At 28.0% G+C, this 22,697-nt stretch overlaps 7 protein-coding genes and 1 non-coding gene across 13 annotated transcripts in view; 4 read left to right on the forward strand and 4 right to left on the reverse strand.

Moving 5' to 3' along the window:
• Positions 1-443: 443 nt before the first annotated feature.
• Positions 444-4,294, reverse strand: Cog4 (conserved oligomeric Golgi complex subunit 4). The gene is made up of 10 exons (XM_083089913.1): positions 3,768-4,294; positions 3,355-3,552; positions 2,889-3,263; positions 2,556-2,764; positions 2,283-2,478; positions 1,946-2,199; positions 1,636-1,858; positions 1,218-1,484; positions 961-1,146; positions 444-793 (listed from the first exon to the last, which is right to left on the reverse strand). The coding sequence occupies exons 1-10, from the start codon at positions 3,828-3,830 to the stop codon at positions 536-538; spliced, it is 2,229 nt and encodes a 742-aa protein (XP_082946039.1). The 5' UTR covers positions 3,831-4,294; the 3' UTR covers positions 444-535.
• On the forward strand, positions 4,048-7,355 carry LOC145966118 (coiled-coil domain-containing protein 25). 2 transcript variants are annotated; one of them, XR_014436962.1, is made up of 6 exons: positions 4,048-4,260; positions 4,406-4,453; positions 4,543-4,634; positions 4,739-5,121; positions 5,243-5,427; positions 7,177-7,355. XR_014436962.1 is itself a non-coding variant. In XM_083089924.1 (5 exons), exons 1-5 carry the CDS (start codon positions 4,236-4,238, stop codon positions 5,322-5,324), a joined length of 630 nt encoding a protein of 209 aa, XP_082946050.1. In that variant the 5' UTR covers positions 4,048-4,235; the 3' UTR covers positions 5,325-6,381. The 2 variants fall into 2 exon arrangements, 1 of the variants encoding a protein (XP_082946050.1); XM_083089924.1 differs by lacking the exon at positions 7,177-7,355 and having other exon boundaries at positions 5,243-6,381.
• Positions 4,698-8,542, reverse strand: Tgt (tRNA-guanine transglycosylase). Its single transcript, XM_083089915.1, has 7 exons — positions 7,802-8,542; positions 7,175-7,264; positions 6,926-7,079; positions 6,706-6,838; positions 6,434-6,595; positions 6,143-6,311; positions 4,698-6,061 (listed from the first exon to the last, which is right to left on the reverse strand). The coding sequence occupies exons 1-7, from the start codon at positions 7,997-7,999 to the stop codon at positions 5,717-5,719; spliced, it is 1,251 nt and encodes a 416-aa protein (XP_082946041.1). The 5' UTR covers positions 8,000-8,542; the 3' UTR covers positions 4,698-5,716.
• On the forward strand, positions 7,853-10,813 carry LOC145966119 (uncharacterized). The gene is made up of 4 exons (XM_083089925.1): positions 7,853-8,254; positions 8,333-8,867; positions 8,951-9,046; positions 9,189-10,813. The coding sequence occupies exons 2-4, from the start codon at positions 8,405-8,407 to the stop codon at positions 9,236-9,238; spliced, it is 609 nt and encodes a 202-aa protein (XP_082946051.1). The 5' UTR covers positions 7,853-8,254; positions 8,333-8,404; the 3' UTR covers positions 9,239-10,813.
• LOC145966113 (mitochondrial protein C2orf69 homolog) lies at positions 10,497-13,478 on the reverse strand. Its single transcript, XM_083089920.1, has 6 exons — positions 12,546-13,478; positions 12,239-12,377; positions 11,747-11,874; positions 11,387-11,549; positions 10,879-11,122; positions 10,497-10,789 (listed from the first exon to the last, which is right to left on the reverse strand). Exons 1-6 carry the CDS (start codon positions 12,677-12,679, stop codon positions 10,587-10,589), a joined length of 1,011 nt encoding a protein of 336 aa, XP_082946046.1. The 5' UTR covers positions 12,680-13,478; the 3' UTR covers positions 10,497-10,586.
• On the forward strand, positions 12,921-20,548 carry LOC145966112 (thiamine pyrophosphokinase 1). 4 transcript variants are annotated; one of them, XM_083089917.1, is made up of 7 exons: positions 12,921-13,192; positions 13,395-13,571; positions 13,690-13,952; positions 14,029-14,133; positions 14,220-14,382; positions 14,506-14,674; positions 20,308-20,548. In XM_083089917.1, the coding sequence occupies exons 1-7, from the start codon at positions 13,120-13,122 to the stop codon at positions 20,390-20,392; spliced, it is 1,035 nt and encodes a 344-aa protein (XP_082946043.1). In that variant the 5' UTR covers positions 12,921-13,119; the 3' UTR covers positions 20,393-20,548. The 4 variants fall into 4 exon arrangements, with proteins under 4 accessions (XP_082946043.1, XP_082946042.1, XP_082946044.1 ...); XM_083089916.1 differs by lacking the exon at positions 20,308-20,548 and adding an exon at positions 16,485-16,605; XM_083089918.1 differs by having other exon boundaries at positions 12,922-13,192; positions 20,344-20,546.
• Positions 16,052-22,697, forward strand: part of Vha100-2 (V-type ATPase subunit a family protein Vha100-2) — a 31,400-nt gene continuing 24,754 nt past the window's right edge. For both annotated transcript variants that reach the window (XM_083089909.1, XM_083089911.1), the window contains exon 1: positions 16,052-16,191. The gene's annotated coding sequence lies outside the window, so the exon portion shown is untranslated. The remainder of the gene's footprint in view (positions 16,192-22,697) is intronic.
• LOC145967623 (U4atac minor spliceosomal RNA) lies at positions 21,953-22,082 on the reverse strand. The gene has a single exon (XR_014437470.1). It is a non-coding gene; the product is annotated as a U4atac minor spliceosomal RNA (small nuclear RNA).

Genomic DNA, 22,697 nt, shown 5'->3' on the forward strand with positions numbered 1-22,697 from the left:
TAATTATCTGCGAACTCACCGAGCTTATTTGTGTGACTGTGACGAAAATTTATTCATAACTGACCGTCTTTAACACTATCTCGTATGATTAGTAATCAGAGAAAAGCTTAAGAGAAATATATAGTTTTCTAAATATGTAATTGTAAGTTTTTATTTAAATGAAAAGTTTGTGACTTAATATAAATGCAAAATTTTATAAAGCCTATTTATATCTTTTATTTATATTTTATAAAGCTTATTACATGGAAAGAGCTATATTATAAAAATTATGATATACATATATTATAAAATGAAAGAATATAAACATTTACATATATGTATAATTTTATATTTATTATATTATTTTAAATATATTTATTATATGTATTTATTATATATATTCTTTTATATTTTATTTCATAAGAATACATATACATATATATATATATATATATATATATATATATATATATATATATATATAAATATTTGACTTTTACATATTACTTGATGTTTGATAACAAAAAAAAAAATAATAAAAGATAACAAAAGAAAGTTACAATTTTAATTTCTTAATGTCTTCTGGGCGAAAATCTATCCTTAGAGAAGCGATACGTCGAACTTCCAATGGTGTTAATCGCCACGCTATCGCATCCGCGCCGCAATAATCAACGAGTTCCTCCACTTTCTCTATGCTCAGAATAGTAGCAATCTGTGTTAAACGCGCAAATTTGTCTCTCACTGACCATGATGTGGCAGCTGCCAAATAACTGGCTAATGATCTTATTTCTTTATCTAATATTAAACCTCCTGCCTAAAATGTTCAAATTTATTTCATCAACATTTTATTGATAAACTGCATTAAAAAATACAAGCTATTTACGATATATTTATGTGCTTATAAGACTAAATAAAACTATTTATGAAAATATTATTTTAAAAAAAGATTATGAAATAATAATTTAAAATTAATGTACGTACTCGATTAAAAGTCGATTTTAAGACCACTTTCTCTAAACGGGCTGTAACTTCTGCAGTTAAAAGTCCAATAAGTGCATCATAATTGGATAGTGTTAAATTACCTTTGAATCCTTGAAGTAGACCTTCTAGGTTCATAATTAATGTCTGTACAAATGGCTCATCTGTTTCATATCTCAACAATTCATCCTATGTGTATCAATCAGTGTATTTAAAGATAAAAAAATTTTTTATATTCTTCTCTATTGTAAAATACATACTTCATTAATATGATGATCTATAGATAAAAATGCATCAACCCAAGGAGTAACTCTAGGTTTTACAGCACTAACACGTAACTGTTCTAGACCACAATCAACAATGCCTCGTAAAATCAGTATAATTGCTTTTAGACTGGTTAAACAACTGTCGATTTTCCCTCTATCCTTCTTTTGCATATTGGGAAATGTTGCATCTATTTCTGCACTGAGACTTTTGCATAATGTTTCTACATACTCTGTGCTTACATCAGTGTTATTTAAATATGCCTAAACCATAAATAAAACATAAATAATAATTATAGATATATAGTAAAAATTGTATAAAAATACATTTTAATAAATATGACTATTATATATTATACAAGTTTGTTATTATATTATATTATGTCTTACGAATAAATTGTAAAGTTTACTTTACCAAGAATGTAAGGCGAGCATATTCCATGTCCGATGTTTGCAAACGACCATGCTGTATACTTGTTTGGAGAGCGCTGTATGCTTGTGCTAGATCCAAGTAACCTGCTGGATAACCTTGGCGTAGTCTGTTTCTCAATTTGTTTGCAAACTCGCCTTCCAAGATGCCGCAAGCCATATTGACGACGGCGCAGACACCGTCTATACTCCAACTCGACATAGCACGTCTGCAGCAAAATTGTATTATTTTTTTCAATTAGTATTATCATTATATATTTATATCATTATGTATTTATAAGTCTAGCCATATATACCGTATACATTTCTGTACTATAAAGAAAACATCATCAACCATACTGGAAGTTTGCTGATGGAAGTCTGGATCTAATGTATCCATTCCTAAAGCTTTATTCACGCTCTCCTCCAGGAAATATCTTTCTAATGCGAGATAAGCGCCGAGTAGCTCCTGCATTCCATGTGCTAACTCAGAATTGTTCATAGCTGTTTCAAAATCATTTAATAATTCTATACGTTGTGTTTCATCTGTAGTACTGATCTCTATATCATTCTGTAAATATATTTTATCTATATATATGTTTAAATTGCTAATTATGTAATATATAGTAAGATAGATAATTAATAATTTTCTACCTTAACCCTTCTTTTCAAGAAACGTATATAAAGTTCTGCTCTTGAATGCATTATAGTAATTTCTCCCAAACGGATATCAAGCTCTTTAGGATCAAATTTTTCAGGATTTGATTTGCGTAAATATTCATTTACCATTTGTACATTTTTAGATATACATCTTTGTTTTGTAAATACCGTAATAATCTTCTTGACCTGTCTAAATATAGAATATATAAATTAGAAATGATTTAAAACATATAAATTTTTGATATGCATTCTGCTAAATAAGCTTACCTATCACATTCTTTTTGTAAAATCAAGATTGTCATTGAAAGTCTACCTGGCCCATAATAAGTTTCAATGATTGGTTGATGTACTTCTACAATACGTGCAATTCCTTCAAATAAGAGAGTCATAGTGTCAGCAAAAATAACATCTGCTCTCTTATCATTATTTTTAATTTCTAGTGCTGCATGTAGATTCTTCTGTGAAGTCTCTTGTAACTAATATTAAAAATAAATGCTTGAGTATCATTCTTTTTTAATAAAGACTTTATTATTATATTTAAAATATATGTATTTTAAATATATTATATATGTAATTTCAAATATATTTAATATATCATACTTTAGTACACAAGTAACTGCAAAATTTCTTTAGTCCTTCTAAATGCATCCCTAATAATGGAAATATCTTGAAAAATCTCTCAACAGATGCCAAATCTTCAGACTTCACTGCTTCATCAAATTTATGTGTAACAACAGCTCTCAATTCCATTGCAGCTTGTTGCAGAGTAATCAAAGAACTACTAATACTAATATGATCTTCTGATACATCTTCAGCTGTTCTTTCCAGCAATTGTTGATCCATTGCTAAATAACGATGCACATGAGCAGCACCCTGCTCATAATCTTCGTTGCGGAGTGCAGTTGCTACTCCTTCACTGCATAATTGCAAATCTAGTATATCATTTACTCTACTTTGGCATTCACATACTCTGCTCTATTAAGCAAAATTATAATATTTATTAATTCATGAAAAATTACAAACTATAAATTTTTATTTAAATATAATATTGATCACAATAACTTACTCTTGCTAAATCCAATTGTCTTACTTTGGCACTAACGTTCTCAGCTAACTCATTAGTACGAATAATCATATCACGAAACTTTTCTCCTTCTGTATGTATTACTATGACATTTGGCAATACTTTCCCAATATTTTGTAGTTTTGCTTCTATGTGACATTGTCGACTAAGGATTGTATCCAGATTTTCTTTAATAGAAACCTGTTATCATATTTTTTTATTAAATATATCATAAATTAACAATAAATATCTGGAGAAAATTATAATGTATACATGGATAATTATTTATATTCAATAGCAATAAATGTAAAATAAATGTAGCTTTTAATTACAATTTATAAGTGATAAATTTACAAAATATAATTTGCACACAAAAATTCGCATATATTAATTAAAAATAAATGACAAATTTAAACCTCATCTTCAGATAATTTTTCCAATATTTGTTGTAGATTTTCCTCATTTACTGGTAAATCCATATTATGGATAATGCTTTTGCATATTATTAATTCAATTATTTTATATATATCTTACAATATATACTAGTTATATTTTTGATTGATATTTATAGATTATACATCATCTCAATTATTTATCATTTATTATTTGTTATTTATTATTTATCATTTAACGAGTGATTTCCACGTTTACATCACGCAAGTTGACAGTTGACACAATCAGAGACAATCGGAGAGAAAACTGACATGACGTGCCGCCATGACATGACGTCTCTCATCTGGTCCGAGAAATTTGTAGCCAATCAACCTGTAGCTTTTACGGAAAATCTGCTGGTAGTATTTCGTCAGTGGCGCTACCAGGTGCTACAAAAATATTTTTGGCAGCTAACTCTGTTGCGTGTGTTTTAATTGAAATTTTCATCGATAATGGTTTATTATTTCACAAGTGAAGGTAATTTTTTTTTTTCATTTCTCAACATTATCTTTATTTTTAATAGATGAGAAATTAGTATTATATGTCTTTTTAAATTATTAATAAAATATTGTTTTGTTGTTATTTTGAGAGGTTAGACTAATATATTGATCTTGTATTATAGTGGTACAGCCACCTATTACCTTGTTTATGGGAGTTGATAAATATGAGAGTAAGTAGAAAATATTATATATTATTCATAATTAATAAAAAAATTTTTCTTATAACAATCTACGATTAATTGGATTTTATTTAATGTAGATGAAGACCTTATCAAATGGGGTTGGCCAGAAGATGTATGGTTTCATGTTGATAAATATTCCTCTGCTCATGTATATCTTCGACTTCAACATGTAAGTTTAATTATCAATTAAAGATGCTCTATTTAATTGATGGTAAAGAATATGATATATAAATCATTGGTCAGTTTTCGTTTTTATTCTTTCCAAAATTATAGGGTCAGACAATAGATGACATTCCTAGTACTGTGTTGGAAGATGCTGCACAATTAGTAAAAGCAAACAGCATTGAAGGGAACAAAATGAATGATATTGATGTGGTATATACAATGTGGTCAAATTTGAAAAAAACACAAGGTATGGAGGTCGGTCAAGTTGGTTTTCATAAAGACAAAGATGTTCGTAAGATTCATGTTGCCAAGCGAATAAATGCCATTGTAAATCGACTTAACAAAACGAAACGTTCTGAAGAAGTAAACTTTAGAGCTGAAAGAGAGCAGAGAGATAAAAATGAACGAGAAGATAAGAAAAAGCTCTTAAGAGAACAGAAAGAAAGGGAAAAGGCAGAGGAAAAACAACGTCAGGAAGAAGCAGAGATGAGGTAAACTGTGATTTTATATCAATATTCTAATTTTAATGATATTATTTGATGCATGTACACAACATACTATTTTTAAATATTATAACTTAACTAATATAAGAATAATTATATATTTTTTTAGGAGTTATAATTCTCTCTTTAATACATCTAATATGACATCAAATACGGAAAATAATGGATATGATTCGGATGATTTCATGTGATGAAACTAATATTATTATTTGTAATTGTGCCTCATTCTCTACACCTCCAACAAAAAATGTGCAAAAGAAGAAAATGGCAGAATAAAATGTAAATCTCTTTCAGGTATGATTATTTAACTGATTTTAAACTAAATCTTCTGTAAAAAAACACATCACTGTATGAATTAATATACACTATACTTGTTTTATATAATAAAAGATTGATTTTTTATTTATAAATGTGAAAACACTGATATTAGTTAATCCATGATCATTGTATATTAATAACAAATGATAATTTATGTTTATATACATGGAATGGAAAGTATTTATATATATTATTGTGTACATTGCATCTTAATATAATTAAAAAAATAAATTATAAGAATAAAAGTTATATTAGTGCAAAAGTTTTACAATAGAGTAACATTGACAGCTTCCAAAGCATTAATTATCCATATTGGATAGTCCTTATTGGGGTAAACTGCCAACATGTATTCCTGTATAAATCTAGGGAATCTTTGTTCTTTTATACTGTCTCTGATGTCTTGCATTAGTTTCATTTGAAATGCAACATTATGAACAGTTAACAAATGACATGATATCGTCTCTACTGTAGCGATTTGATGCAGATAAGCGCGTGTGTAAGTCTTACAGGTGCTACAGTTACACGATTCGTCTATTGGTATCGAATCTTTTTTATATTGCGCTTGTCTTAAATTGAGCTGTCCCGTTTTTACCAAAGCGCAACCAAATCTCTGAAAATTTTATTTCAACACTTTAATTCTTTAATATCTTGCGCATCAAAACCCTCTCAATACATATTTTAAAATACTCACAGCTGTTCTCGTTGGAAATACACAATCATACATATCGATTCCTAATGCACTGCATACAATTAGATCAACCGCAAATCCAACACCCATAAGATATCGTGGTTTATTCTTTGGAAGAATATTCGTTGATAGATGAACCATTTTCCAAAAATCGTCCTTGCTTTCCCCACCACTAAAATTATTATTATTATTATATATAAGATTTTAAGTTTATTTTTATGTTAAATATAAGAATTTTTTTATTCTTTTGTAACTTATTATTTATATTAACCAATAATCTAATAATATATTTACCTTAAACCTCCTATGGCATATCCATTCACTTCTCGTTTAATTAATTGTCGTGCGCTCTCGGATCGTAATTCGGGATTAAGACCACCTTGCACGATTGGAAATATACTTTGCTCATTTGATCTTTCATGTGCTGACAAGCAACGATCTAACCAACGTGTTGTTCTAAAATCATTTAGTATGTCAGATTAATAGAATAATTATAAATTGGACAATATTTAAGTACATATAATCTAACATTAAAAAATGTATTTAAAATAACGGTATGCATGTACCTATGCATTGCTTCTTCTACTCTTGGACCAGTTAAAGTACTTTTTACAACATCATCAAGTTGCATAATTATGTCAGCGCCAATTGAATTTTGGATTTGAATTGAATGTTCAGGTGTTAACATGCACTCAGATTCTGTGAAATATCATAAAAATTAATAAAATTATATTTATAAGCTCCATTTTAATGTACATTTAACAATATATGTTTCATGAAATATACCATTATATGGTGATTTAAATTTAACACCTTCTTCTGTTATTTCGGCTAGATGTAACAAGGAAACCATTTGGAAACCACCCGAATCTGTTAAAAGAGCTCTTTTCCAATTCATGAATTTGTGTAAACCTCCAGCTTTACGCAGGACATCTGCACCCTGTCAATATTATATATATAATTTGTTATAATGTAATTAATATTACTTGTATTTTAATATTTTTTCCACTGATAGGGTATGATTTTTATGCTTACAGGCCTAGTTCCAAGATGATAGGTATTTCCAAGAATGATTTGACAATCCAATTGCTCTAGTTGTTGGGGCAGCAATCCTTTCAATGTTCCCTGAAAATTGTGCAATGTTTGATGAAATTAAATTTTATTATTTATACATGCATATATACATACTACATACAGTAATATAGTATATATAGTACAAATATAGTGTACACAGTACATATGCAATAATAAAATATAGTAATCGTAATTGAATATAAATAACGAAAGAAAGAACTTTATTCTTTAAATATGAAAAATTTTTGTGAAAAGACATAAGTATCATTAATCTTTCAATTAATATAATTGAGATAAAATAGTAAGTGAATACAAAGTCTTTTTTCAAGTAAATTTCATATAAATATGCAAAAAAAATAATAAGATTTTATTGATAAATGTCAAGATGTTTGAATTTTTAATAAAATTGTAATGTTTTTCACAAAATATTAAAAGTTATAAACAATATCATCTTTCATGAAAGTTTTTACCTCGATTTAAATTAAGAATTTATTTTTAATATTTTACATGCTAAGAGAGAGTAACTGTGTCAACTCATATGTAAATAGTTTAGGCAAATATTGCAAGAAGAAAAAGAGTTTTATAAACCTGAGTTCCTACTGGCATGAATACCGGCGTATTCACATGATGATGAACAAGTGTCATTCTGCCAGTTCTGGCTTTCGTGGTTTGACATTCAGTGAATATTTCAAAAGTTAACGGAGCTTTTTGATTTGTCATTTCTGATAATTTAGAAAATCCCGCATTCACTATTGTACAATATGTTTTGTGAAAAAAGTTAGACATAGAGAAAAATATGCTCCTAAATTTTTTAATGTCCCTTTCGATTGTTCGAAGTAAACGAGAGGTTATGTCACAATTTGCTGCACGTGTCTTCGTTCTAGCTGCGCTTTTTTCGCACACTTTCAGCACTTAAAATATATTTTGTTAAATTTTTTTTTACTGAACGTTGCATATAGTGTGTGTGTGTGCGTGTGTTTACACAACAATAAAATTATCGAACTCGTCGAGACACGTCAACATTAGTATTCGAACTGCAAGGTATCAATTGTGAATATTCGACGTTACAATTTTATGTAAGGTGTAGTACTCTATAAACACTATGACTATTTTGTATAGGATGTATGGTGTTCGAAACGCACTCGGGGGAGAGATTTGTTTTGCAACGACGGAAACGATTAGCCGGCAGATATGAAAACCGAGGTGTCCTGGAAACGACGATTTTTACGAAAGAAACTCAAGCACATGCTGATATGTGTGTTCGTCGTCGCTGTGATATTCGTGTTTTATCAGCTGTTTTACTTCAAGGAGCTGAATCGGGAGACTGTTGGCAAACTGATCGCCGGCTCATTACGAGATAATAATCATGTGATTGTCGGTAAGCGAACTTCCAAATGGCATCAGCCGCAGCATTCCAAACTCATACGTGACAAAGAGGGTCGGATTGTGTCGTTGCGTGGTACGCAAGATATTGCCAAGTATCTTCCTAATATTAACGGGAAATTCGTATGTTTTGCTTCAAAAAAGGAAATTGATTTTGTGAAAATTAATGATGATTATTGCGACTGTCCGATGGATGGAAGCGATGAACCAGGTACCAATGCGTGCAATAATGGTGTCTTCAGTTGTGAGACTAGTTCTAGAAGATCAGCAGGTATTGTAATAAAATCTTGATCTTATATTGTAATCAGATATAAATAAAATTTGAAATATTGAAAATCATGTATAAAATTGCAGCAAGAATACCATCGTATAAAGTCAATGATGGATATTGTGATTGTTGCGATGGTTCTGATGAATGGGCTGAAGCAGCACTGTTATACGAGCTTAAAGGTAGTTTTTAAAACCATTCCATTTTGTTTATTTAATTATATATATATATATATATATATATATATATATATATATATATATATATTGAACAATTTTAGCACATTATTTGCTGCTTTTATTAATTTATAATTATGTATTACAGGATCAGGAGGTGTAAATTTTCATGGAGTTAAGTGTCCAAATAAATGTTAAGTAAGAGGAAAGTGAAGAATCTTCTGTAAATCTTCTGTAGAAGATGGAAAGAAAATGCTATTATTTCTAGTATGGACTTATATATATTATAGCAAAAGTTATTACAAATATAAATGATAAGTAGATGCTTAAAACAATTCTTATCATTTTAAATTTTTGAAAGTATACTTATTCAACAATTTTTTATGTGTAAAACAAGAATTGAGAAATTAAAATTATTGCTTGATATTAAAAAGTTAAAAGAAAAAAAAAATTAAAAGCCAAATTCTTCATGATTAGCAAACTATTTTTGAAGTTACTGAGTAGTGGTATGTATTGAAATTTAAAACTCAATTTTTTATCTTTCCTTAGCTTAAAAACTTCAAAAGACGATTTTATTAATATATAAAAATATATAAAAATACAGGAAATATGAATAACACAAGGAATCAGATTTGAGAAAATATGTCATTTACTTAGATAATACAAATTTTTCAAATTAGCACACAATATGTGAAGTGATTAATGAGATATGGAAGAAGATATAATAAAAATATGACAATGTATATAAAAAAATCTATATATAACATAAATAGATTAGAAGTAATTTTTCTTTTTTACAGAGAGGCACTTTTTTAATGATATGAATTGATTCATATATTAGCTATACTTTTTATTATATCTTTTAATATATATGTCATATATGTATATATATATATGTCCACATATATATGCACAAACATGTATTTTTTTATTTTTTGCTTCATATTTGTAAAAATGGTTACAACTATTAATAAATTTGACAAAAAGTAAAAAAAAATAGAATAAAATTTATAAAAATAAAAAATGCAATCAAATTTGCATAAAAATCATTGAGAATGATGATTTTTATTATATTTTCTTAGGGTATTATAATAAGCAATTAGAATCTATTAGTTTTAATCAGTAATTATTCAAAAAATACCATATTGTAATATCACATAGCATATCATATAGTAATATCATGAAAGTTGTACAGTAATTCGTAATAATACTGTAATACTGTAAATATTATATCACATACATTTGTACTTAATAAATTTTATTATTTATGACTAGATTTTAAGAGTATATTGTGGAACAAAAAATTAATGTATATATTGCAGGAATATTCCATAAAGTAGATTCTATGAAATTATTTGTTTAAATAATCTTTGCAACAGGAATTATATTATCAATAAGATCATAATTTACATATAATTTTATGTTTGTTTTGAAAGTCTCAAGTGAGAAAACAATCTATCACTCTACCCCAATTTATTTTTCATTTTTGATAAATGCTCAATTAATATATTTTCAACATTCAACATTTAAGAAATGTACAACGAGTTTATTCTGCATTATTTCCAATATCTGTAAGAATATTAAAATGAGATGATAAACTTCGCGTTTTATCGCCAAAATGTAAAGTTCGTTGTACAGATACTCCCATATTTTGTAAGATTTCATTGAAATTATTTTCTTCCAAACCAATCCATGGCCGATGAGTGTCTCTCACTTGATACGGTGTAACATGTACATAAGTGTTTATTTCTAAAAAAAGAATAAAAAGTATTAATTATACATCAAAATATTATCAGAAGAATATTATTTAGAGATATTTATATGTTGGATCATCTCACTTAATTTTGCAAAGGATCGAAGTATGCTGTGTTCTGTAATCCATGTATTTTTGGAACCATTGTGTCCACCATCCAACCACCACATACTTTTGATAAGTTTTATAAAATTATTTATATTAATATTGTCATTTGGATTTTCAGCATAATAGTGAAATTCATAAAGAAATTGATTTAAAACCGCACATCCTTTGCTGAAGCCCATTAGATTTAAATTTGTCGCTTCAATATTATGCTCATCGATATCCTAAAAAATGTAAATTAAAATGTTATGTATTCAATATTTATCAAAATTTGATACCTCAAATTTAATAATATTTAATATTAATAATATTCAGTGCATATAATTCAATGCTTAAATTGATTTATATAAATTAGATGTATCTTTCAAGAATATCTCTTAAAAATATGAATTATAAATACAATCACATATCAAAGTTGAATGAAATCAGTGTGTATAATTGGTTTATAAAATTTTTTATATGTTATGTTTTTCTTCTTTGATGCATACTTCTCCCATTTTTAATGTTTTAACATGTTCTAGACAGCAAAGGAGAATTTCTCTTAAATGCTTTAAAGCCTTATGCATTGGACAAAATGAGGGTGTACCATATTTATCTCCTGGCACAAAATTATCAAAACAACTGTAGACTGCATTTTTAGTTATTAACATTCTGAAACAAAAAAAAATCATTATATAAATAACTTAATATAAAGATTAGAAAATAGAAAATTATTAATAAACAATATTCAAAATAATTTTTTCTAATTTTTATTAGCTAACAATAAATTAGTCACATAAAATTGGTAGTATTGTATAGTATTGGTAGTAATATTTCAATTTTACTCCCTATAATTATGAGTGTTTTACCTGGCTGGACGAACAATAAATACATGACTTCTAGGAAATTGTTCAGAGAGTATAGTTGCAGTATTTTCTAAGTTCCATTTCACATATTTCCTACTATCTGGATGCCTCTCCATATTTTCTCGAGTGTCCTAGAATAATTTTTCTTGAAAATAACTTTACAATGTAGCTAATATAAAATATATCACTAAAAGTGATAGTTATAATCTTGTTAAGTGTTATTTAAAGTTTAAATAAGTAATTTTGTTAAAGAATAGGATGTATTGATTTTATTTAAAAAAATTGTCTCTTTATATAACTATTTTTATAAAATGTGATACGTAGCATATTGTGATTCCAAAGAAATAACATTAAAAGAAAGAGATAATTATAAATTGTAATTGTAAGAAATATCAAGTTTTTTAAAAGACGTTAGACGTAAATAGTCATTGTTGAAAAAAAATATAAAAATAATAAATTATAATATTAATTATCATCAACTAATTCTGAACATACTTGGACATCACCGCCAAAGAATACAAGAAGATCGTGTGTTGGCTGCAGCTTTGGGGGTGTATAAAGTACATCATTGCATCGCCCAGGAACGCCCGGTATATTTTTCCATTTCCAGATTTTCGACCCCATCGATTGCTCTCTATAAAAAAAGATTAGTTACACAGAAACAAATTAATGCATGTATTTTTTCGAAAGTGGAATAATGCGTAATAATATTAATTATATCGTATATCGTATATATCGAATATATCATATATATATATCGATTTAAAAATTGATATAGGCCAGTAAAAATGTTATTACGAACCTTATGAATATTATTATAATCGTAGCAAGTTGCAGGCAAATTGCAGATGACTGCAGAACTGCAAGACGTGACATCTGTTTGTTTTGATCGAGCTCTCTTGCACTTTCTGCTCTTAAAGTAGCTATATATATCATATTTTAGATAAAGGAAAAAAGAGAAACAAGATAATATGATATCGCAATTGAAAGAAGCACACATTCTTGCGGTTTTTAATCATTTTGCAAAGTTAATATTTTTTTATCGTTTTCTTTTCTAAGTGCGAGAATGCAAAGTTGCTCCATTTTAAATACGGCAAGTGCAGAGAGTGCAGCTAAGTGACATTTTGAGCAGAAACGGCGTGCTTCTCGAACACACGATATTGCGTATTTTGTCTATTTTGCCTATTTTCGACGGCATATTTTGCAATATAATCCTTCGTGAAAAATATCCTTGGACAGCCGTTTCACTTCACGATACTATATCGCGATAATTTTTAAAAATTAATCTAAAAACATTGAATTTTACGAGATAATAGCGTTAACGCAAAATAGCTTTAACAATAGTTATCGGGCTAAATAATCCATAATGATGAGGCATGAGACCGGTGACGTATTTTTCGCGATGTATGTTTACGACGATGCGCGTCCCAAAACAGAATTTCGTCACGGGTAAGGGTAAACAACGATTACGTAAGAATGAGTCGAGGATGAGGGCGGGCGAAAGAGCGTTTAGGAATAGACCCCTTCTCTCTCTCTTCGCTCTCCGATGATACGTTTCGCGGAACGATAGGGAGCTCATGGCAAACCATCTTAGGTCAAACTCGTATTTTCCCGCGGCTTAACCTTAATCTGCCGATTAACGTGATTTCAGTGATAAGACATGTTACCTCGCATCGCAAGATGCAACAAGAATCTTTGAATTCCGACAGGACAGCATGGAATCCGTTCAATATATTTCAATGTGACACGTGTTGCGAATACGCGGTGATCGTGCTGAATCGTCCCATATATTGGAAGCGTGATATTATGCTCCGATTCTGGCAGAAAGGTATTTTGAAAATACGCATTATATACATATGTTTTGCGAGACAGCTTCTCGAATTTTTCATTAATAACTCATAAACGGCATAATTTACATGATTTATATGTGATTATTTTACAATTAGCTCAAATCACGGTCACCGTCGACGGCGGAGCGCACAGATGGCTAAAGTACTTGGAAGAGCACGGGATAAACTTGTCGAACCCTGAGCACAAGCAATACATACCTGATCTTGTTACGGGGGATATGGATAGTTGTCCGCCTGATATAATTGAAAAATTGAGAAATATAGGATCCACCATTGTTAAGACACCTGATCAAAACCATACGGATTATACTAAGGCCTTGTTACAAGTTGCGCACTATGCCAAGATGAGGAATATAAATGTAATCCTTAAGATTTATTTTTACTTCTTTAAAATCATTATTATGTATATGATAAAGCAAACAATATTGTTGGCAGTTAGGTGAAATATACGTGCTTGCAGAAACATCAGGCAGATTTGATCATATCATTGGCAATATTAATACATTGTACAAAAGTGACAAGCTTGTGGGAAATGTACAGGTGATGGATATTTAGTAAACAAGTTCAGAAAAGAATGTCTTTATGTGTTGAATATCTTTGTCAAAATAACTTTTTTTTTTATATAGGTAATACAAATTGCAAGCAATTCTTTAATATGGTCCTTAAAACCTGGTTTGCACACTATATATGTACCAGAGATTTTAGTAAAACAACACTCCTGGTGTGGTTTACTACCATTTGGGTGTCCAGTTAATTGTATATCAACATCTGGCTTGAAATGGAATTTAAGTATGTTTTATATCTCTCATTCATATAAACATGAATAATATAAATTGTCATTTATTGTATCAAAATTTAATGTAATATATTTGAGCAATTTTTCTAATTCTATCTACTTTTCTTGTGCTTCAGATAATACAACTATGCAATTTGGTGGTTTAGTTAGTACTTCGAATACATATGATAATCTGACATCTGAAGTGACTATAAATACAGATACAATGGTAATTTGGACTATGGGTATAGAACCTTTTATGGGGACTGTAAATAACGAAGAAATTACTTCATCAATAGATAACAAGTAAATAAGTAATATTTCAAATTATCAAGCATATGACACATTAAGGTAGAAATGCTCAATATTAGTTTAAAGTACTACATACATTTTTTATTTAAATAGTAACAGTAAATTAATTTGCCTGAAATTGAATTCGGATTATGCAAATTTTAAATTCTATCTAGAAAATTCAATCTGGAATAATTTTTTAATTGGGAGATATATCTATCATGAAATATTTGAGATCTAATAGTTACAATATGTTATAAACATAGGATGAATTATTTTTATCCATTTTATATGAGTTTTGTTTGAATAATTATAGTTCCCTCTACATAAGAGAAACCATGTCCATATAATATAAATTATATATAACATTATATAAACGGGACATATTTATATTATTTATAAATTTATAAATATGTTTTCTATAATTATTTTACAATTCATATATTAAATATACAATTATTATATTAAAATATCGGAGAAATATATATAAAATATTTTTTATTTGATAAGATATATCAAATTGATGAATTATTTAATAATACCAGATATTATCAGGTCATTTGCTTATTAAGTCTTGAATATATAGATTGAAAATATATAGATGTGTTAAAATATCTAATAATACTGCTGCAAGACACAAAAGTTTAGCAATGAAATAAACCTTGCAGCAATTACTGTGTCATGTATATATGCGCTTATGTACTTATATATACATTCCTATTTAAACATTGTTCCTTAGATTTTAATAGATGAAATTGTTAAGAATACAAAATGTAATTTTTTAATGGGTTTCTATCTTATTTACAAATATGAAAACAAAGCTATGACAAAATCACATGACACCTTAATAATTATAATAATGTATTTAAATTTGAATTAAATTAAAATTTAAGATAAAGATTCGACTTTCGTAAAAGATATTTCTTTACAATTATACGGTTTATAGCGTACACGGATTTTTTTATTTTTAACATATTCACTGCAGATTTATTTCTATAAAATACAATATTTTAAAAGAAGAAAAAAAGTAAAAATCTTAAAATTTTTTTAGTTATCTCTCTTTAAAACTTTTTTACACATACACAAAATTTTGAATATCAAATTAACTAGCTTCCGAATATTTCTAGGATAATATTTAACGAAACATGTTTATTGGAAATATATGACAGGTGTGTCAAATCGAAATAGTATCTATATTCGCGATAATAAATATTCATGTTGTATGTATGTATGTATGTAGTAGCAAATCTCACACTACCGCCATTGGAGCTAGAATCGGAGCGCGTAGTTTGACAGTGGTGGCGATCAGCTGTTGCGAATGTTTACGTTTGCGAGTATTGGCTGACGAGGGAGAATTGGCGCATGGTGGCGGATCGCGATCACCGTCCAGTCCCTTTCGGTCCGTTGCGTTGCGCGGTTCGCATAATTTACTTAGTGCTTATCGTGTTTATTGCCGTGCGTGAAACGTGTCGCGCTGTCGCGCGTTTTAATGCAAATGCCAACGCGCACCTTTCCATCTTTTTCAGAAACGGGTAAGTTTGCGATTGCAAGGAATTTTAGGGGACACGTGTCAAAACACCTCACTCTCGTGTATATATATTATTTAACACAATTGAGTAGTACAAATATAGCAAATTAATAAATATAAAATATTGTAAATGTTAAAAAAATATAGAAAGTATGTTTATGATCAAAATAGTTATAATAATAATTATAATACATATATTTTTCATATATTTTGCCATTTATATTTTACTATTTATATTTTACTTATATATTTTTATTATCACATTTTTTGCTTATCTTTTATATATTCTATACGTAGAAATTTATGGTTTTTACACAAGAACGGAAAATTCTATATCTTCCTATTATCATTTAAAATAACGAAGAAAAAAATAAGAAGAAAATACAGAATGTGTATAAAATAAAATTTGGAACAATTCCGATCTATTTATTGCTCCTGTTGACAATTCTAACACAACTTCTGAATGTTTTTGCATCTACTATCAGAACAAAATATTCTTGTTTCGTAAATTTTTATATAAAAGTATTATGATTTGTGATAAAAATGTTGAGTGCTTGTAATTAAATATAATTAAATATAATTAAATTTTTCTCTTTTATCTTAAAGTCTTAATATTTTAAGATTTTCTTAAAATATTAAGACTTAATATTTGAATGATTATATAATATTTAAAAAAATAATATATAAATATAATATAAAAATAATAAACGCATAAAAAGCGATTGAAACAAAATAAATTTTAAAGCAATTAAGCAAAATTTGACATGACATAAAAAGGTTGTTTTTAACACGGTTCTTCTTTCAAACTTCATATACCTTAAACTTCGATTAATTTAAATAATTTAAAGTTATTCTATTATTCCTTAAGGTTTTTATTTGCGTTTTTCGCGAAACACAAAGTACACTTTTCGGCACTTGGGCTTCGCTAGACTTTGGCGAACAAATAGTCGAGCTTGGCTCTGGATACCGTATCTCGAGCTACGAAAATGGTGTCAGATACCGAGTGTAAATAACCTTATGAACGTAAGAATAGACGTACGAGACGAATCGGGTTTATGTATCTCTTGCTTTGCGTTAGGCAAATCTCATGGCGGTTACACGCGGGAACTCCGGTTAAACCAGTAGCGGGTTTAGATTTGCTGTGCTCAGCCTATGATACTTTGCCCTCGTTAAATATTAAATAAAAGTGCTAATTGTTTCTTTTTTTTTTTTAATACAGCAAGAGCAAGTTTGTAATAGAGTGTGTGTGTGTGTGTGTGTGTGTGTATATGTCTGTGTGTATGTTGATCGAAATTTGTATGATTTATTATCTATTATTATTTATCAAAGATTTATGTAATTTATATAATTAAAACGGTGATAATTAATGTGATAAAAATTAGATTCGTAAATTGAAATTATGACAATTCCGAATCATCACAAACTATTATTGTTTAATTTATACTTATTTAGTTTATACGCAAATCTGACGACTCTGCATTAAATGCCAGTATATAAAGGCTTTTCATAAGTCCTGTATAAATGTAGATTTTGACTTCTGTAACACATAGCATACAACGGCTGTGGCGTGATTTTATTTTCGCATTCAGCTGCAGTCGCGTTAATCTTTATGTTTGTCTTCGAACCTTGTCTAATCTTACATAAGCCAAGTTAAATAATTGGCGAGATGCCTTCGATGCCTCAGACTCGTTTAATTAAACTGAAATTATGGTAATTAGAGTATGAAAACTGACTCCACGAGAAATCCTATAAAATTTGCAGTTTTTAATATCACATTTTGATCAAAGAGAGAAAGAAAAAAAGAGAGGGGAGATTATAAAAGATATTAATATACGCATGTCTATCTATTCTTATTACGTTTGAAACTAGATTCGGTCGGTTAAATTTTGCATTTTACATTCGCATTGCTATCTAAAGATTAGGAAAACTACTATTCAGCAGAACGTGTGAGACTTGTTGTAAAAATGCCTTATCTTTTATGTTAATTTCGAGGAATACTCGCTCACGATTGCTCGTAAAAAACACACATAGATTTTTCAAAATATCCTCAAACAATATTCGAGGACGTAACGATTCCATTCGTCTACACTGAGCATACATAAAAATTGCATGTATCTTGTATAAATGCGAATACGAAACGAGTGTACGTAGAAGACTCAGTTAACAACGATTTCGTTCTAGCTGGTTGGCGAATGTCACGATCGCACAAATATACAAAATGATATCTGTTACTAAGTATATCTCTGCATCGAGTCTATCTACATGATTGTTGCTATAACGGCACAGTCGTTGAAAATTCTCTTTCATCTTCGCTCGATTGCAGTGGCAACTCGTCACTTTATGCATGAGTCGGATATAAATAAAGCTCTCGGTATCGATTTTTTTTTCCACACGCAAAGGAAGCAAACCGTAGAATGACCGTCACAGAAATTGTAATCAATATTGATTATAGAGTCAATCATATGGGCATATGCTGTATTTATCAGTTAATGAGCATTGACTAATAATCAAATTACGATTCAGACACGCGAAGATATACAAGGTGTCTTTCTTCTTTCGTGAAGAATATGCTAATTTAGAATCGATATTTCTTTGGACAAAAATGTCGAGAAAGATTATTATTTTTGGCGTAACATTTTCATTTTTAACGTTAAATATCTTTGTAATCAATTTTCTATCTATAAATCCACTAAACTTTACTTAAAATTAAAAGAAATTTAAAATTTTATCCAAAATTTTTTTTTCCAAAGTTTAGTTTCCGAAAAGTCCGATTTCATTCGAATATGTAATTCAAAATTATTAACCTGTCCACATTTTTATTAAAGAAATATTGACCCCAAATTGATCAAAAAATCCATGAATTAAAAGTGGTTTTGATATGTTTAAGGCATTTTGTCTTAAACATTGTTTTTACGCTTGTGAAGTGAGGTAATCGAACGATTCGTTGACCGTCGTATTCGCTGTATATATGCACTACACATGGCTCTCGGTCGAGAGTAAAAGTTCGATGCCCTGTTACGGCAGACTATATCTATTTACCTGCCTAGTTTAGCTTCATCTTTTTTTCCTCTCTGTATTATTTGTTCGTTCTCTTTATCTCATGAACACTTGAACTTGATTTCTATGAGAGAACATTCATGTCTGTAGAAATAAAACTCATTTCTGCAATTTTATGCTATTTCTTCACACATTTTTTTGTATTTTTATTTTTGTAGGAAGAGTTAACTGTAATGATACATTACTGCATAAATGAGAGGAAAAATGAAAAAGACGCAATTTATCCATATTTACACGTATGAAATGTTAATTTTTAATCAGTTATTAATCAATTATTAATAAATCCAATAATTAGTTCATTATGATTTTTTATAAGTTTAATAAAAATATTATTGCGTATTAAATAATAAACGCTTATTTTTCATTACTTTTTGAAAGTGTTTCTTCGTTTTATTATTTGACTTTAACATACATAATGACATTTTATTTTTTATGTATAATTTTGCTGTTTTATCTCAAGGTTAATGTTTTGAGGAAGTAGTTGGATGGTTATTATATGTATACGTGTGTTCGTTTATGCAAATAAGCGCATGTCATGTTATGTACATGAGCGACGTAATATTTATTTATAATGAGAATTGTTTTGCTTATACTAAAATTGTAAAAAATGCGTACGATAATTCTGTCTCTACAGGAAATGGAATCTATATTATCCGTGCTTAGATCGTAAAACGAGTTGCTTATAATCACTTTAGCTATTTTTTGATACTGTTCAATTAAAAATGGAACTTTTTAATTAACCTAAATAGATGCCAGAGCCTTATTTCTCATTTCATTTCGACAGAACTTTACTATAATAGCATTTTAATTATAGAGTTAATTTTTAAAATATCAAATATTAAAATCTGGAAAATTTTAGAGAAGAAATAAATCTTCTCAGTTATTATAATTATTAAGAAATTGTTTATTTGCATATTTTTATTAGAGAAAAGTTAAGTCAAAGAATCAAGATATCTTTCATAAATTAGAGCATTGTGTGTGTTTTAAATATATATATTTAGAAATGTTTTATATATAAGAATACATAAGAATATAGAAAATATTTCGTATGTGATTCATGTAGATTCGAAGAAAGACATTGCAGTTTTCTTTGTCGCAGTTTCGCCAAACAGATGGTGATTATTAAGGCCAACTCAGTGGCTGATTGATGTCCAAGGTTTGTGCTGCTTAGACATTTCAAACGTGTACTCGACGTAGGCCTTTTCCCAGTTACTTATTCGATTGCTTTATTTGGTACATGGTTGCGATTGGTATGCAGCTTACAATCTGCGTGAACAGACACTACTCACAAATAACTGAACGACCTTTTTTGGAGAAAAATTTGATGTTGAAGAGATTATATCATTAATGCAATCGAACTGTAAAGACGCGGTGATTAATATTTTACGATTAAATTTATAAAAAAAATATTACAATCCGATGAGAAGAATTTTTGTACGTTTTGTTTTGACAGACAGGGATTGTACTGCAAATTTACAGGAAATTTTTTGTAACTAAACATAATTTATAAATTAATAAATTTTATTTATACGAAAATAGGGCGGCATAGATAATTTTTAAATGAGTATATATTTAAGATTGAAAATATAATTACCGAAACATTATGAGATGTCGAATCGTAAACAAAATTCAGCATTATTTAATATGTTTATTTTTTTTTGCTATTAATTATATATATCAAGATATTGTCATGAATTAAGCCTATCAAAAAATTTTTATTTAGTATTTACATTTAATTTTTTTATAATAAAAGCAGTGTTTATTTTATTAAATTATTTTTTAAAAAATATAAACATGTTTGAGTTCCTTTATCAATGTAAAATCACGTTAGTTAGAATTTTCTAATTGTAAAGCAATCCTTATTAAGCATTACTTTTTCAGACATGAGACATAAAAATATGATTACACATAGTGTGTGTGTGTATATACGAGCAATATGAAAAATTACTCTTTCTCTGTCTCTGTCTCTCTCTCTCTCTCTCTCTCTCTCTCTCTCTCTCTTTCTCTCTAAAATTGACTAGTTTGATGGCCTACATTCATACTTGAATATCATTTCAACAGTTACAGTAATATGTTGCTCAATCTGTTATGTAATGCATACAGAGTACAATCGCGCAGTGCCAATACAAATTGTTTGATATCGTTAAGATGACTAATCCTTGACCTTTAATTATTATTAATTATGTATTTTAATCATCACAATATATAGATTGTATGATTTGCATTTATTATATAATAATATATAAATCTTAATAGCGCGTTATTATTACATATATTATTTATTATTTTGCATTTTTGTCATGTCCTTCTTTTATTTTAAATTAAATAAAATAAACGCTAAAAATTTGTGAATATATATATATATATATATATATATATATATATATATATATAAAGCTGTAATAAAAGTTATACATACTGAAAATGAAATATATAATTTTGTTGACCGAATTAATGATCCATAAAATTGAAAAAATTTATTAATTAACAATATAATAATTAATAATAAGAGCAGAGAGAGAGATAAGTAATAATATATAAAATAATAAATTAAGTAAATACAAGGATGTTTATTATATATATATATATATATATATATATATATATATATATATATATATATATATATATGTATGTATGTATGTATATTTTCTTGTATGTATATGTGTATTGATATATGATTAGAAGCCTCTTATAAAGTAAAGAGGCCTTCCAAAAATTGCATCTCATGTTTTAAAAAAACACGGATGCGGTCATATAGCTTTAACAATGGGTTTCAGCAACAGTATTCTCACTAAACGATCATTGAACACTTTGCTCCCCAAAGACAAGGACGCTCTCATACTAGTACCTCAGCTTTATATATGTTCATCATAATATTCTACTCACGAGAAAGTCGATAATGTTGCCATCTTTTGGCAGACGCAGCAATTCATGAAATAGAATGGAACTTAAAATACTCGTGTACAATAATTGCGCTTTACTATTTATTAATATGTACATACAAATCTTATAATATAATTATATGGAGATTCTTATTGAGGATTATTTCTTTTTTTAAAATAATATCAAATTTAAAATATCTAAACTTTATTAATTCAAGATAAAAATATATGTGTTCGAAATAATGTAAAAAGTCAAATCAATTCTTGGAAAATTGTTTTATTTAAATAAAATGATATAAGAAATTATTTCTCTTTTTCGTTTGCCGTGATTTTCGAATTTTAAATTTTAATAGTATGAAAAATACATATCGTTATTATTTATGTAATTAGTTATGTAAATGTACAGATACACTTACGCATATTCAATTCAATATTTACTGAATTTTTAAGATTTTTCGGAATAAAATCTATAATAATAAATGTATATTTTATACATATTCATTAATATTATTTAATCACACGCAATCGTGCTGCGTTTTCAGCTTTTATGTTATATACAAAGTATATT

This window comes from Camponotus vicinus, unplaced genomic scaffold (assembly GCF_025532165.1).
Source record: "Camponotus vicinus isolate PSW18456_S1 unplaced genomic scaffold, iyCamVici1.0 SCAF_2, whole genome shotgun sequence".
Taxonomy (NCBI): Eukaryota; Metazoa; Arthropoda; class Insecta; order Hymenoptera; family Formicidae; genus Camponotus; species Camponotus vicinus.